Here is a 16,998-nt window from a genome sequence, read left to right on the forward strand (position 1 = left end):
CACAAGGGCAAGAGTGCTTGGAAAAGACTGGAAAAGGTTGTGAAATTGGTCCCATTTCTTAACCATCAATAAATCAAAGTCATAGACTAAAATAACAAGAAGAAGAAGAAGAGGAAGAAGAAGAAGAGGAAGAAGAAGAGGAAGAAGAAGAAAATAAATTTGAAAAGAAAAATGTTAAATAAAATTTAAAATTAAAAAAAAAATAATTAAACCAGATCATTTCTGTAGTCCCTTCCAACTCTGAGATTCTATGATTCTAATGATTTAAAAAGGTGCTTTGGGAGGAGCAAAAACCTACAAGGAGTGACTCCATCATCTGGGTGGATGTGAAAGACATCACATGAAAGAATAATTTCTTAACCTGAAATACCCATAACACTGTTGAGCGACTATCAGAGTTTTAGACACCAAACTGTTGGGAAATCTGAAAGGTGTGTACCAGTAGGGACTTACTGTCTTTAAGATAAAATTCAGAGTAAGTACAGAGATTTTTTTTCTAATCAATCAAGTCTGGAGATTAAAAAAAAACAGGGTTGGATTAATGTTAGATTAATTAATTAGATATTGAGAATAATTGATTATTATGATTGAGATTAATATGTGATTGAGCTAAATCTAGTGAGAAAGGCAACAATTTGTAATGAAGTTCTTTTCAAAATTTCATTCTCTAGGTAATGTTAAAATAGAAGTTTGCTAATGTTAGATGCTATCTATCTATTTTATTAGAGTTTTCAAGCTTGGCATCAGGATCTTGGAAAGCAAGTACCTGTTAATTCAGATCAGGAGAAGAAAGGTACTTCCTGTCAGTCAGTTGAGTTGTATGCTAATTGCAGGAAAACTATGTAAGGAGGAGTGGGGAACTCAACCTCTTTAATGCTGATCTTGCAAACTTAAAGTTATAAAGGGAGACAAATGTCCCAACCATGTACTAGATTGTAAGTTTGTTGGAGGCAGAGATATTGATGTTCTGTTTAATTATAGTAAGGACAATACATTGAGTCACCTGTGCTCTGGGACTAAAAAGAAGTAAGTCATTGAAGGCTGGAATGAATATTTTTTACAGAATTTTTCAGTAAGTTGTTTTCCAGTTATGATGTATTTGCAAATTACTCCCGTATAACAACTTCATTGGCCATTTAAGGAAGTTAACATTTAAGGAAAGTTTCAGTGACCATGGCAATATTACCACCATTGATAACAACTGGGCTAAAAAGTCCACATTGGACAGGTGTGCTTCATATAAAGAAATCCCAATACATGAAAGTTCCAACTAAGGAGATATAAATTAAATGCTAATTATATAGGATGTCCCAAAAGACAGTACATTTTTAAACTGTTAAAGCTGAAAACTTTTGGGATACCTTATAAAAGGACACATCCCCTTAGATTCTAGTGTACCCCATAGTAGGAATTATAGGTATGTACCACTATGCCCAGGCTTTCTCCAGGTCAGCATGTTATTGGGGACAGCTAGGTGACATGGTGAATAGAGTGCTAACCTAGATGTTAGGAAGACCTGAATTTATATCTGGCCTCAGACACTCACTATCTCTGTGACCCTGGGCAAATCACTTAATTTCTGTTTGCCTCAGTTTTCTCATCTATGGAATGAGGGTAATGATAACACCTATCTCACAGGGTTATTGTGAGGATCAAATAAGATAATATTTGTAAAATGCTTAGCACAATGCCTGGAACATGGTAGGGTCTATATAAATATTAGCTATTATTATTATTACTCCTATTAGGTGGATAGGTAACTGTCTTGGGGGCAAGATGGAGGTCCTTTCAGTCCCAGGGTTATTTATTTTCAGCTCTGTATTCCACAGTTACTGGAAAGCATCCCAAGAGGACAAGCAGGACAGAGAGGAAAAGAAGAGGCATGTTTCTATGCCCTTTGGAGATCAGTTGAAGGGGCCAGGGATAATTTAGCCCAAAGAAGAAAAGACTCAGGAGGGACATTGCAGCCCTTTTCAAGCATTTGAGGGGCTGTCATGTGGAATAGGGATTAGATTTTCAAAGAATAGATCCAGGGGCAATGGGCTGAAGGAGCAATGAGGTAAATTTATGCTGATGTCAAGAAAATTTCCCAACAATTAGAAACATTCATATATATACTAGGCTACCTCCAAGGTAATGAGTTCCTCATGGTTAATATTCTTTCAACAAAGTCTGATGACCACTTACCAGATCTGTTGTGGTGGGGATTCATTTTTTGGCTCTGAGCTACACTAGATGGTCTCTGATTAAAATTCTGTGATTCATTCTTTTGGAGCTGAGAACTTTGCACCTGGGATTCTGACAGAGATCCTGATGATGACAATGACAATGAAGAAGATGGAGGAGGAAGAGCAGAGGAGGAGGAAAGCTAATACTTCAAACTACCAAAAATTTTTTAAAAAATCTAAACAGATCATAATAATAGATAATAACTAATCAAATTAAAATTGATAAGAATAAAAATTCTGAACTTAGATTTTTTTAAAAATAGAGTGTCCATGTAGATGGAAAAACAAGCTTAAAAAGCATTTTATGTGAAAAAAAAACTTTTGGAGTTTTGTTTGACCAAAACCTCAATATGAGCCAATGAGGTAACTGGGCTGCAATTTTTTTTTTTAATGTTCATGAGATCTTAGCCAGTATCCAGTAGAATCTAAGGTCTTTGAGAGAAGGGACCGTTTCATTAAAAAAAAAATCCTATCTCAAGAACCTAGCACATCCTTCTGTTTGTCATATGAGGAATGGTCAAAGAAAGTGGAGTTGTTTAGCCGAGATAAATATCTTGGGGCTGAAATGACAGCTATCTCCAAGTGTTTGAAGAGCCATCATGTGGAAAAGAGGATGCAGACTTTTTAAAGTATAATTCAAAGGGACCAAACAAGAATCGTTATGGGAAATTTACTTGGGAGTGGGTAGTGTTTTAACTTAATATAAAAAGGACTTTTTAATGATTAGAGCTATCTAAAAATAGAATAGAGTGAGTTCTCTATCACTGAAATTATTTAAGTATACACTAGATAACTATTTGTCAAAAAATGTTGTGGAGGAAAATGACTGCACTAGGCAGTCTAAGTGGTTTCTACAGTTTTTTGTTGTGTTTTGTTTTGTTTTTTTTTTTGTTGTTGTGTTGTTAATTTCTACAGTTCTAAGAAGCTATGACTCATTGCCGAAGACAGCGATACAGATAACAAGTGTGATTGGAATTCACAGTACCATTTGGTACTTTTCTAACCAATATTTTCAATCACTGCTTAATTGAATTATGGTTTTATCCAAGCTGGAGTGTCATTAACTCACTGAATCTTTTGAGGAGTCAAAACCTTCTCAGGGCATATATATAAAAGGTCCTTGCAGTCCATTCCCTTCCAAACTATAATTTTCCTTCTAGTGAGAGATCTGATAACTTCCAACTTAATAAAGAAGAGGTGGCTTCTTCCCAGAATTATGATAAGTTATATAACTGCTAAGAGTTAAGGAGAGAACCAAAAAAAAGTGATAGAACACATCCCTATGTTTGCCTGTATAGTACCCTGTTATTGTCTTTTTTTGGTCAGAGTAAGGTTTTTCTCCACCAAACTATCCCTCTGACAAGCAGCACTTTGACTTTTGAAGCTAGAGCTGTTATTAATTTTATATTGAATGGTCATTTAACTGCTATCACACATAAGATCAGGTACAAAATTACTCTCTGCAGTTACAAAGTAGGCAAACAAAACACAGTGTTTTAAAACACATTCAAACAGAGCACAGCATCATCTTTAAGTAGAAATAAAATGTTGGTTTTTTCCTGTGGCTGACTTCACTGCAATTGTGTTGAATCTCTTTCAATCTAATACTTAAATATTGCTCAGTATCATTTATTCAGTGAACTACAATACCTGAAAATAATAGCAATAATCCTAGGCAGTCCTAGTTCAATCTCTGATAAGAATGAACCATGGTACCAATCAAAAGGAAAGTGATTTTTGCATTTCTATTATTAAATTGGAATGCAAATCAAGAAACAAATGTGATGAAATAAAATTAATATTTTGAAATTGCATTTTGGTTACAGGAACTTTATATAATAGTAGAGGTAGGGAATTTATTTTAGTTTTTCTTCTGTATGTTTAATAGGAACAGATGAAAGAGATACAATATTGTGCTTTTAATGAGTATTCGATCTTTGTCACCTTAATCTAAATTCTACTTAGAATGTTATCATTCTTGGCAATTTACCTTTCCTTGTCCTCCAAAAGACTGAAAAGGAAGAAGATGGTAACTGAATTCTTGCCATTGCAGGAGAATTTGGAGAAGTATACAAAGGACGTCTGAAATTACCAGGAAAGAGGGAGATCTATGTGGCCATCAAGACCCTGAAGGCAGGGTACTCGGAGAAGCAGCGCCGGGACTTCCTGAGTGAGGCCAGTATCATGGGACAGTTCGACCATCCAAATATAATCCGGCTGGAAGGGGTGGTGACCAAGAGCCGTCCTGTCATGATCATCACAGAATTTATGGAAAATGGGGCGTTGGACTCCTTCCTCAGGGTAAGAATAAGCCTAGTGTCCACCCTGGCAAAGATAGAGGTGACTGGGGGAAAGCAGTAATAATCATGTGGAAAATGGGCATGCTCTAAGCAGGCTTGTTATAAGATTAAGAATAATGATGAAGAGGAGAAGGAGAACGAAGATAGAACTATGTAAATGCTAGAATTTGCATAGTGTTTTAAGTTTTGCAAAATGTTTTACAAATATCTCTCTTGATCCTAATAAGAATCCTAAGAGGTAGGCACTATTACCCTCATTTTACAGATGGGGATACTGAGGCTGAGGGAGGTTAAAATGACTTGCCCAGGGTCACATAGCTGATCACACAGACACGTACAGTATCCGAAGCAGGATTTGAATTCAGGTCCAGCACTCTATCTCCTGCACCACTTAACTGCATAGGTATCTTTTTATTACCTAAGGGAAAAGTCCAGTGGGCAATGAAAGAAGATCCAGTGATGGTAGGAAGCCCTAGGCAAAATAAAATGAAATTAAAAAGAAAGTAACAGAGAAAAACAGAATGTCTAAACACACAGCCTTCTTTAAGATAATGCAGCTTTGATTGAGGGATTAAAGAATCCATTTTCCAAATGTTCCCCACAGGAAATGCAGGAAATTCCATTAAGACTTCTAAATTGTGTCCACTGACTTTATACTCAACACTATTTGTAGACTTGTTCTCTGGCAGCTTAGTAAGCTACCTGGAGAAGTTCACCAGTCCCCCAGAGCAACTCCAGGATAGCAGATTGGTAGTATTAGAATAGATTGTCATTGGAGGCATAAATCATGATCTATGCTGCACAGCCATTCTTGCATATAGGTATCACAGTGGACAGAGAGCTCAGCCACTTAACAGCTGTGTTACCATGAGCAAGTCACTTAAGAACCATGAACCTGTTTCCTCTTCTGTAAAATGGGGATAAGCTAAGTGCAAGGGCATACACCTATAATTTATGTTATTAGGGAAGGCTTGAAGCTGGTGCATCACTTGAGTTCTGGAGTTCTGAGCTGAAGTAGGGTTAAAAAGCAGGAAAGGTCAAAATTTAATGAGCTTCCCGAAGCTTGGGGCCACCAGACTGCTGAATGAGGAAGAAACTTCTTGATCCAAGTCAGAAACAGAGGAGGTTAAACAAAAACAACAACAACAAAAAAAGCTTCTGTGCTGATCAGCAGTGGAATTGGGCCATGAGTAGCCTCTGCACTGCCAGGTCAGGTGAAATAAAATGACCTAGTCTCAAAAAAAAAAAATGTCAAGCACCATTCCCTTATCTAGAGTATTGTCTCCCTTTCTCCCTTTCTAAAGTGATGTATCAACTTCTATCATAAGGAGACAGTCTCAAAAAAAAAAAAAAAGAAAGAAACATGGGTAATAAAAGTACATTTCTCAGAGGGTTTTTGTGAGAACCAAATGAGATAAGAGAGCTGTTTGCAAACTTTAAAATGCTATAAATTTACCTATAATTTATGACAATCATCTGAGAAAGGTAGTACAAATATTATGAACTAATGCCACCTTCATAGATGCAGAAACCAAAACTCAAAGGGGTTTCATGGCTCCTCCCCTCTGCCTCTTGGAATCTCCAATTTCCCTCAAGACTCAGTTAAAGTGCTACCTGTGTATCTCCCTTTCCCTAATGCCCCAAGCTACTATCACCCCCATCCCTAATTACATCATATCTATTGTTTACATACTTAGAAATATGTGCATTGTCTTCCCAATAGATAATAATTGCTTCATTTATATAATTGAATTTCCAGCAGCTAACTCAGTGGCTTGCCCACATCTGGTGCCTAAGACATGCTTAACGGGGCAGCTAAGTGGCACAGTGATTAGAGCACCGGCCCTGGAGTCAGGAGGACCTGAGTCCAAATTCAGCCTCAGTCATTTACTAGCTGTGTGACCCTGGGCAAGTCACTAAACCCCAATTGCCTCCAAAAACCAAACCAAAACAAACTTAAAACATGCTCATTAATTGATTTACTACTTAAATTGGAGAGCAACTAGTCAAGGTCTTCTAATTCTAAGTCTAGCATTCCTTCTTCTATATCACAAAAGACTTCCTCCTGGGATATGATCCCAGCATATGGAGAATGCTAGCAATTCAGTAAACCTAATAAGAAACCCTGCAAATGGCTAAGGATGGCTCTATGTGGATGACTGTGTCCCTGAAGCAGGGATGTGTGTGTGTGTGTGTGTGTGCTGGAAACAGTTCCAACCAGCACACAAGAGCTGATTGTTAATTTTTTTTTTTTTTTGGTGAGGCAATTGGGGTTAAGTGACTTGCCCAGGGTCACACAGTTAGTGAGTGTTATGTGTCTGAGGCCGGATTTGAACTCAGGTCCTCCTGACTTCAGGGCTGGTGCTCTATCCACTGCGCCACCTAGCTGCCCCCTGATTGCTAAATTTTTAATATTAGCATTCCTACCCTGGAAGTTAGCAAATACCACAAATCAGAACTTGGCTGATTGTTTTGTGGATTGTCTAGACTTAAGAAAGTGTTAATAATGCAGATTTAACTTAAGAGTTAATTTCAAAGTAAAGTTAAAGTGGGTGCATTTATTTTTTTCCCCCTGGAGTGTTGGTTGTTGAAAGTTTATCAGCGCATTCCACCTTGAAGTCAATCGTGGTCTGCTTTGTAGAGTCAGATCAGTGTTATGGAGTGAGAATAATAAACCTGGAAAAGGCCATGGTTGTGAATCAGCCTGCAGTAGCCAACTTTACTACAAGATCAGAATTAGGCCAAACAAACAACAACAACACCAAAAAGCACTCAAACCAAAGTTGTCCTTACATTTTGCTCCACAGGCAGCATATTGTCTGATGAGGCACTGATGGATAAAGAGAGACAAAAATGAATCTAGGAGACTGACCAGTCCTCTGCAAGGATGAAAGAGTCCCTTCTCAGCATCTGAAACTCCATGGAGTAACCATGGTGTCTGACAACCTATGGTTTGATAGATGGTTCTTGTACAAAAGGTTCCTTCTCCCACCTCCACATATTTTAATGTGTCTCCATGTTTTCAGTGGATTCCCTTTTCTCCTCCACACTGTAGAATCCCTTGCTCTCTTCAAAACACAGGTTAGATATTACCTCTTTTGCTGACACTCACCTCCAATTCCAATTAACACTCACCCTCTCAAATTTATTTTGTATCACTTGTATTTACTTGAATAAAGTTATTCCCTGATAGAAGGTAAGCTCCTTGAGGACAGGGCCTGGTTCAATTTTTTTCTAATAACTTAGCATAGAGCCTTGCACATGGTAGGCATTTATTAATTTTTTCGTTGAATTGAATTAAGTCAAATCATGGTTGGCACACCTGAACAGAATTAGGAATAATGAAGTCCTGAACTGGAGCCCGGCAGTCCACTGACACTGAACCAATCCTCATTCCTATGCAAGTCCACGGGGCTAGGCATGTGCAGAAAATGGACGACAGCAGAATCCCCAAGCAGCTGCTCTGTGGATAGCTGAAGGTTGGGAGAAGAGAACATTCCAAGGACATTCTTTCACTTCCAACTGTGTGACGCCCCTGTGGCCTGCTGGAAAACAGGAGCAGCATACAAGCTGGCCTGCCTTACAGTTATGAGGAATGGGAGAGATCTTTGGGAGCAAACATGTCAGGATGATCATAAGTCCACCCCAGCAGTCACAAATAACAAAACAAAAACTACCCCCACCACCACCACCACCACTATAGATACAAATCAAAGTATAACCTACCATTGGGAATATTGTGGGCTGCCTTCCTTGTCTTTTCAGCCACCACTGTACACATAGTAAGCAGATATTCTCAGACGTGTCCTACATGTGTGAAACAGGTCTTTCTGTACATTGCTTAGTAACCTTGACTTGAGTAAATGATATTAATTTCTGCTCTGGTACATAATGAAGACAGTACATAAAAGCACATCTAAGGACCTACACATTTTGCCTCTTTCATGAATAGAAGGCAATTTGGGAAGATAAAGCATTCTTGGAAACTGTTTTATGACCCTTCCCTAATCAATTACTTTTGGTTGTGATTTTATTATGCTTTTTGAGAAAACGTGAACATGAACTGGAGATTACCTAACAGAATCTCTAAAGGAACATGCCCCAGGAAACCATTGTCTAAGGCCAGAAAAAAAAAGACAAAAATAAAAACAAAACAATATTCACTTTAGGCTCTGGGACAGGGAGACATTTTTATTTTTCCCCCTATGTAAAAGTGAGGCCCAATTTATAATAGTGGGAGACCCAAGAGCAAGATGGAAGCAGAGAAAAACAGAGGACAAAGTACTATAAGGAAAGAAAAGGGAGAACGCAAGTAAGAGGAATAAGCTAAACAAATTAGGAAAGAAGTGGGTATCTCTCACTTTTTCTTTCCAAAGCATGAAGGCAAGTAATCTATAAATGCAATTTCAGTCTTAATGCCAAACCCTGGAGTATACCAACATTAATTGATATATCTAGGGCTTGATAAAATTGAAAAGTAGGTCATCAGTTCAGTTCTATGGGGCCTGTCTTTTGAGGAGAAGGATAAATTTGGGATCACATTTCAGAGTAAATGAAAAAGGGTTAGTTCTTCAGTTACATATCTTCCTTTTAGCTCTTGACTTTCTCTTAAATTTATTTTCATTGAGAGGCAGCAGGGACTTTAGGTCTAACCCAGCTTTCTGGGATCCCTATATACCCAATTATCCACTCAACACGTCAGAATTAATCCTTATCTATTTTCTCTTTTTTTTTTCTTGGCCACTCACATTCATTCTTACATTCTAGAAAAATTATAAAAAAAAATTTGATTATACATTAAAATGGGTTATTTTGTTTTCCTAAAATACCCATGCTTATTATATGCAGAGAATAAATGCATTTTTAAACATCTACTTTCTGGAACTCAGTCCATGACTTTTAATTTGGTATCCCTCCCATAATTATAGGACCAATCTCCAAATATTCTTGAACAATGATTAGCAGATGCCAAGGTGTCTCATTGTCAACTGATGTCCCATATTCAAAGAGAGGTAGGATTAAATGGACCTCTATGACTTATCTAGTCAAGATAAAATGGAGAGATCCCCACAGTGAGCCAAGATACCTCATTCCCATGTAGGAAAAAAGAATCTGCTGAATGAAATATTGTTAAGAACTCAACTCTTACACTTGTCAGTAACTAGCTGTATTTCCTAGGGCAAATCATAACTTCTCAAGACCTCATTTTTTTTATCTATGCAATGATGGAATTAGATTAGATGATATCTAAGCCTGTCCCAATTCTAATATTTCATGATGCTTTTTCCTTTAAACAAATTAAAATGAGTTTCATGTTTCCAAAAGTATTTAAAAAAATCTGAATCATTTCTATCTAGGATAAAATCAGAAAGTAACTCCAATCCAAGTGTAAAATGGTAATTTCAGTTTAAAAACTGTTACCTGTTGGGAAAATTCAGATTGCATATTGCTCAGATACACATCCATCCATCCATCCATTCATCCATCCATCCATCCAAGTATTGTTATTAAGTATGCAACCATTCTAGATCCTTTTCCAAAGTGAAATGCAAGAAGGTGATCTTCCATTCAATTGATTTTTTCTGGCTTATTCATCTTTTTTTTTAACTGATGCTAGCAGTTTGGTAAGTTTGTTACATATCAGTAAAATCAACAGGTTTGTTTTTGTCTTGTATATATGTCTTATCTCCCCAAATAAAGTATAAAATGCACAAGGGCATGATGACATCACATCTTTCTTTAATATACCTCCTAGTGCCTAAAATAGTGTTCAATAAATATATTCTGGCTACTTCATTGCTTATGGATTGACTCAAGAGCCAGAATCTCATGGACGTACAAACCCTCGTATCACAGAACACTGAATGGCCTGACATAGGAAGGTTATAGATTCCAATCTGCTGAGGTCATGATACATTTTCATCTCAGGAAAGAGGAACCATGAGGTCTTAGAGGTCAGGGCTTCACCTAAGAATGTCCTGCCCCATCAATTCCAGTTTGACAGGCCTCTCTGGGGAATTCTTCTAATAAACCTGTGCCTTTTGCTGAAAAGAAGTTCCTTGCAACTTCAGGGTCACTCTTGTATGTGCTCAATCCATCTCATCTTGCGTCCGAAGCAATACGAAGGAGTCCTTTTCTGTTTGACGATCTAACCTTTGCTGGCCCCAGGAACCATATAAGAAACTGATTTTAATTTGAAAAAAGAAAGAAAATGGAAAGCAATTCTCCAAAGATTCAATAGCTGTTATCCCAGGGTAAAGCAGTTAGGTGCGGAGACATGGCAAACATGGTTAAATATATTTGCAAAAATGGACCTTTACAAAGCTGTTAAAATTTAAAAAAAAATTAAAATCCCCCTCCCAAATTTGCACAAGGCAATTCCCTGGGTCATTTCAACCATATGTTGTCTGCTGTTATAGGAAGCAAGGGAAACACTGAATTAGAACCAGTCATTCATTCAAACATTTAGTATTAAGTGGCTACTATGAGAAGTGCTACAACAGAGAAGAAAAGAAAATGTGTCTACCCTCAAAGACTTTACATCTGAGTGGGAGGAGGGAGTAAATTATACACATGAATATAATGAATAGTAGAACATGATAATTACAAAAAGAAGAGTAGACAATGCCATGAGAGCTAATGAGAGACTTTGCTTCCAGATGGGTAAGCTTGAGGTTGAAGTAGGAAATTCATTTTTATCGTATGTGGAAGCATTGAAAAGTCAAGCTGTCTGGTTCATTTTTCATCCAATTAGATGACAATTTCTCCCATCTTTTTGCAATGAAGAGACAATTAAAAATATGGACCAATTGAAGATAGGTGGCATAAACCCAGGTTGAGAAAGAATGTCTTTAAAATTTGCATTGGGAAAAAAAATCTGAACAGAAGGGTGAGGATGCACCAATAAGTAGTAATCCAATACCTGTACTTCACATTTATAGAATATATTCTGAGACAAAGGTTTTTTAAATCCATGATTTTATTGGCCCTTACATATTTTTTAATTTAAAGAAAAAATTTTAACTGACACTGATGTAATATTTTTGTTGTTGCTGTTCAGTTAGATCCAACTCTTCATGACCCCATTTGGGGTTTACTTGGCAAAGATCCTAGAGTGGTTTGCCATTTCCTTCTCCAGCTCCTTTGACAGATGAGGAAACTGAAACAGGGATAAATGACCTGCCCAGGGTCACACAGCTAGTAAGTGTTTAAGGCCAAATTTGAACTCAGGACTTTCTGACTCCAGGTTCAGTGCTCTCTCCACTGTACCACCCAGCTACCCAATAAAATACATCCACACTTAATTCACCCTTCATAATTTAAGGTAGGTAGGTAATAGGATCTGGGCCTATGATTTCATTTGTATTAGAAATTCCTAAGTAGGGAAACTTCCTTTACCAATGGGGATAAGCATATTTTCTGCAACTTACAGTCTTTTTTTTTTTAATGGTAGTTTTTATTTATTTTTTTGTTTTCAATATTTACTTCCACAAGATTTTGAGTTCCAAATTTTCACCCCATCTCACCCCTCCCCTCACCCCAAGATGACATGCATTCTAAATACCCCTTCCCCTAGTCTGCCTTCCCTTCTATCTCTCCCCCCCTTCTCTTATCCCCTTCCCCTTCAATTTTCCTGTAGGGCAGGATGGATTTCTGTACCCCATTTCCTGTATTTCTTATTTCCAAGTTGCATGTGAAAACATTTTTTTAAACATGTGTTTTTAAAACTTTGGGTTCCAAATTTTCTCCCTTCCTCCCTCCCCACCCACCCTCATTGAAAAGACAAACAACTGAATATAGGTTATATATGTGCAGTTATGCAAAAGGCTTCCATAGTAGACATGCTGTGAAAAACTAGCTCTATTTCCCTTAATCCTATTCCACCAATCCATTTGTTCTATTCTTTCTTTTGACTCTGTCCCTCCTTAGAAGTATTTGTTTCTGATTACTCCCTTTCCCAATCTACCCTCCTCTCTATCATTCCCCTACTCTCTTGTCCCCTTCCCCCCCTATTTTCCTGTAGGGTAAGACAGATTTCCACACCCAATTGAGCGTGTATGTTATTCCCTCCTTAAGTCAAATCCTATGAGAATAAGATTCACTCATTCCCTCTCACCTTCCCCCATTTCCCCTCCACTGTAAGAGCCTTTTCTTTTCTGTTGGTTTTTTTTTTTTTTGTGGCATAATTTACCCCATTCTACCTCTCCTTTTCTCCTTCTCCTAGTATATTCCTCTCTCACCCCTTAATTTTATTCTTCAGATATGACCCCTTCATTTTCAACTCACTCTGTGCCCTCTACCTATCTATCTATATATATATATATATATACATACATATAATTTTTTCCCCTCCCACTACCCTAATACTGTCAAAGGTCTCATGAGTTACAAATATCATCTTTCCATGCAGGAATGTAAACAGTTCAACCTTAATAAGTCTCTTATGATTTTTTCTTTCCTGTTTACCTCTTCATGTTCCACACGAGTCTTGTATTTGAAAATCAAATTTTCTATTCAACTCTGGTCTTTTCATCAAGAATGCTTGAAAGTCCTCTATTTCACTGAATGACCATTTTTTCCCCTGAAGGATTACACTCAGTTTTGCTGGGTTAGTGATTCTTGGTTGCAGTCCTATCTCCTTTGCTCTTTGGAATATTATATTCCATGCCCTGCAGTCCCTTAATGTAGAAGCTGCTAAATCTTGTGTTATCCTGATTGTGTTTCCACAATACTTGAATTGTTTCTTTCTGACTGCTTGTAATATTTTCTCCTTGACCTGGGAACTCTGGAATTTGGCTACAATATTCCTAGGAGTTTTCCTTTGGGGATCCCTTTCAAGAGGAGATTGGTGGATTCTTTCAATTTCCATTTTGCCCTCTGATTCTAAAATAGCAGGACAGTTTTTCTTGATAATTTCTTGAAAGATGATGTCTAGGCTCTTTTTTTGATCATGGCTTTCAGATAGTCCAATAATTTTTAAAATTCTCTCTCCTGGATCTATTTTCCAGGTCAGTTGTTTTTCCAATGAGATATTTCACATTGTTTTCTAATTTTTCATTCTTTTGGATTTATTTTACAGTGTCTTTATTTCTCATAAAGTTGCTAGCTTCCAATTGCTCTATTCTAATTTTTAAGGAAATATTTTCTTCAGTAATCTTTTGACTTCCTTTTCTATTTGGCCAATTTTGCTCTTTAGGGCATTTTTCTCCTCATTGACTTTTTGGACCTCTTTGGCCATTTGCGTTAGGCTATTTTTTAAGGTGTTATTTTATTCAGTGTTTTTTGGGGTCTCCTTTAGCAAGATGTTGACTTGTTTTTCATGATTTTCTTGCATCACTCTCAGTTTTTCCTCTACTTCTCTTACTTGCTTCTCAAAATCCCTTTTGAGCTCTTCCAAGGCCTGGGACTGATTCATATTTTTCTTGGAGGGTTTGAATGTAGGAGCTTTGGCATTGTTGTCTTCTTCTGGTTGTATGTTTTGATCTTCTTTGTCACCAAAGTAAGATAATATAGTCTGACTCTTTTTGCGCTGCTTACTCATGATCCCAGCCAATTACTTGAGTTTTAAAGTCTTTGTTAAGGTAAAAGTCTGCTTCCAATGTGGAGAATGTACTGTCCCAAGCTTCGGGGGCTTGTACAGCTGTTTTCAGAGCTACTTCTAGAGACCTGTAAGTTCTAGAGTTCTAGAGACCTGTAGTTCTTCCAAGGTGGTATGATAAGGGGCGAGGTGTTTCCTCTCCACCACCACAACAAGCTCCACTGCACCAGTGCTCCTCCTCACCCCAGGACTGCCCCCTCAGAACTGTGACCCAGATCCAAGCACTGGTAAAGCAAGAGATTCCTGCCTCAGCACTGGCAAAGAGATACCTGCAATCTCCCTCTGATCATCCACTCAATTCCCCCTCAGTTTGTGGGCCAGAAACTCAGGAAACAGCCACAGCCCTGGGCCGCACTCGAGACTTGAGGCTGAGACCTAGCTCCTCTCTCACCACAGTCACAGACTTTTCCCACTGACCTTCTAAGTTGTCTTTTGCGTTCATGGGTTGAAAAGTCTGGAAACCACCACAGCTGCCCGTGAATCAGCCCTCTGAGGCCTGCTCCAGGGTCTCTGCAGCCTGCGTGCCCACGCTGAACTGCACTCCTCTCCCCGCCTGGCGCGATATACCTTTCTGATCAACCATCCAGGCTGTCTTTGGCTGGAAATTTGTTTCACTCTGTCTTTTTGTGGGTTCTGCTGCTTTAGAATCTGTTTAGCGCCATTTTTTTAGGTATTTGGAGGGCTTTGGGAGAGATCTCAAGACAGTCACTGCTTTCCCTCTGCCATCTTGGCTCCGCCCCCTGCAACTTACAGTCTTAGAGAGTTTCTTGAGGCACTGAGAGTATAAGCAACTTGCCCAAGGCCATGCAGTCAGTAGGTGTCAGAAGCAGGAGGACTTACCTTTACCCACTATGCCATTCAAGGTAAATATTATACCTCACTTTTTACACCTAAGGAAAATGAGGCAAAGAGGTAATGGAATGGACCATATATTTAATGACATAAATCATTATGTCATATATTTAATGACAGACATTAAATATGTCTGTCTATATATTTAATGACAGAACTAGGACCAGAATTCAAGTGTCCTGACTCTAGTTAGGTCCTTTCACTGACTGGACTCTGTTGCTGTCTTGTAGCATGACCATGGGGAGAAGATGGGAAACATGTTGGTGGCATGCATGGTGGAGGGAGGGAGGACAGAGAAGTATAGGTGCTGCATTTCTGTTAATTTACCTTATCCATTGACCACTGTGTAAAAAGGCTTTGGGGAGATGTTTCACAAATGGAAATCAGAGTCCCTGTGCTTAAAATTGTTCCCTATGCCAGTCCTTCCTCTATTTAGCTGTCAGATGGATCTTCAAAAAGCACAGATCTAACCATGTCACCCACCTACTTAATAAACTCCAGTGGCTCTCTATCACCTTTAAGGTCAAATAAAAAAATATTTTTTATTCAAAGTCCTTCCTAACCTAAGCTCCACTTCCCACCTTTCTAGTCTTCTTAGACCCTAGACCCCACCCCTATGTATTCTGAGACCCAGTGACACCAGCCTTCTTGCTGTTCCACCATCTTCCTACTCTAGGCATTTGCCCTGGCTGTCCCCCATGACTGGAAGGCTGACCCTCCTCATCTTCACCTCTTGGCTTCTTTCAATTCCTAGCTAAAATCCTACCTTCTTCAGTAAGCTTTTCTTAATTCCTCTTAATGCTGGAGCTTTATCTTTTTTGATTATTTCCAATTTATCCTGCATATGTCTTGCTTATACATAGTTGTTTGTATGTTGCTTCCACCATCAGACTCTGAGCTCCTTGAGGACAGGGATTGTTCTTTTTGTTTGTTTTTGCCTTTCTTTGTATCCCCAGTGCACATAGTCATGCTTAATAAATATTTATTGACTAACTTTCTAAAAAGTATACAACGCAATAAAAATAAATAATAGACACATAAAAAGAGATCCAAACTAATCTATGTAGCAGTGAAAAAATTAGGAGCTTTGGAGTGAGAGGATCAGAACTTGAATCCTTGCTACACTACTTGCCATCTGTATGACTGCAGGCAAATTATTCAACCCCTGCACTCTTCTCTTTTCTCATTTGAAAAATGAAGAAGCGGTACTAAATGAACTCCTAGGTTCTTTCCAGTTCTAAATTGATGATCCAGCAATACAATATCACTGAGAGAGACTAAGCCCACTGGATGACTCATCTTGCCTGGGTCATATTATAAGTCAAGGAAGACATAGTGAGGGGAGAGGGACTTGCTTTGAAGAGCAGAATATTCCAGATAAAGAGAACAACATGAGGGGAGTCTTGAAGAAAGGGATGAGCAAATTTTAGCAAAGGGACAGTTGATGGGGGCAGCATTGGATTGTGGGATGTGTGCTGCATCTGGATTTAAGAAAGAAGCTGTGGATGCACAGACTTCTTCTGCCAATTGACTCGGTAAGTCAGGTCATCTCCCTGAGCCTCAGTTTTCTCATCATCTTTCTAACCCCACTTGTGGCTATTATGAGGATCAAATGAGATAATTTTTATCTATCTGAAAGAGCTCTATAAATGTCATCTATTTCCTTAGCCTTAGGGAAGAGAGAGTAATGGAAATAAGGGCTTTACAATTTCTAATTTATTTTTTTTTTGTTATGATGATCTAAGTACTTTTTTTTTTAATGTCTAACTACAGCAAAATGATGGGCAGTTCACAGTGATCCAGCTTGTGGGGATGCTCAGGGGGATTGCTGCTGGTATGAAGTACCTATCGGAGATGAATTATGTGCACCGGGACCTGGCTGCTAGAAATATTCTCGTTAATAGCAACCTAGTGTGCAAAGTGTCCGACTTTGGCCTCTCCCGCTACCTACAGGATGATACCTCGGACCCCACCTACACTAGCTCCTTGGTGAGTCTGCACTTTGTTCCGTGAGCATATG

General features: G+C 38.4%; 1 protein-coding gene across 3 annotated transcripts in view; it reads left to right on the forward strand.

Moving 5' to 3' along the window:
• The window catches only part of EPHB1 (EPH receptor B1), a 722,599-nt gene that overhangs the window by 640,973 nt on the left and 64,628 nt on the right, over positions 1-16,998 (forward strand). For all 3 annotated transcript variants that reach the window (XM_027845332.1, XM_027845333.1, XM_027845334.1), the window contains exons 11-12: positions 4,282-4,529; positions 16,752-16,967. In XM_027845332.1, coding sequence (XP_027701133.1) covers positions 4,282-4,529; positions 16,752-16,967 — 464 coding nt within the window. The remainder of the gene's footprint in view (positions 1-4,281; positions 4,530-16,751; positions 16,968-16,998) is intronic.

The sequence above is a fragment of the Vombatus ursinus genome, unplaced genomic scaffold, assembly GCF_900497805.2.
Source record: "Vombatus ursinus unplaced genomic scaffold, bare-nosed wombat genome assembly UNPS02014959.1, whole genome shotgun sequence".
NCBI classification, from domain to species: Eukaryota; Metazoa; Chordata; class Mammalia; order Diprotodontia; family Vombatidae; genus Vombatus; species Vombatus ursinus.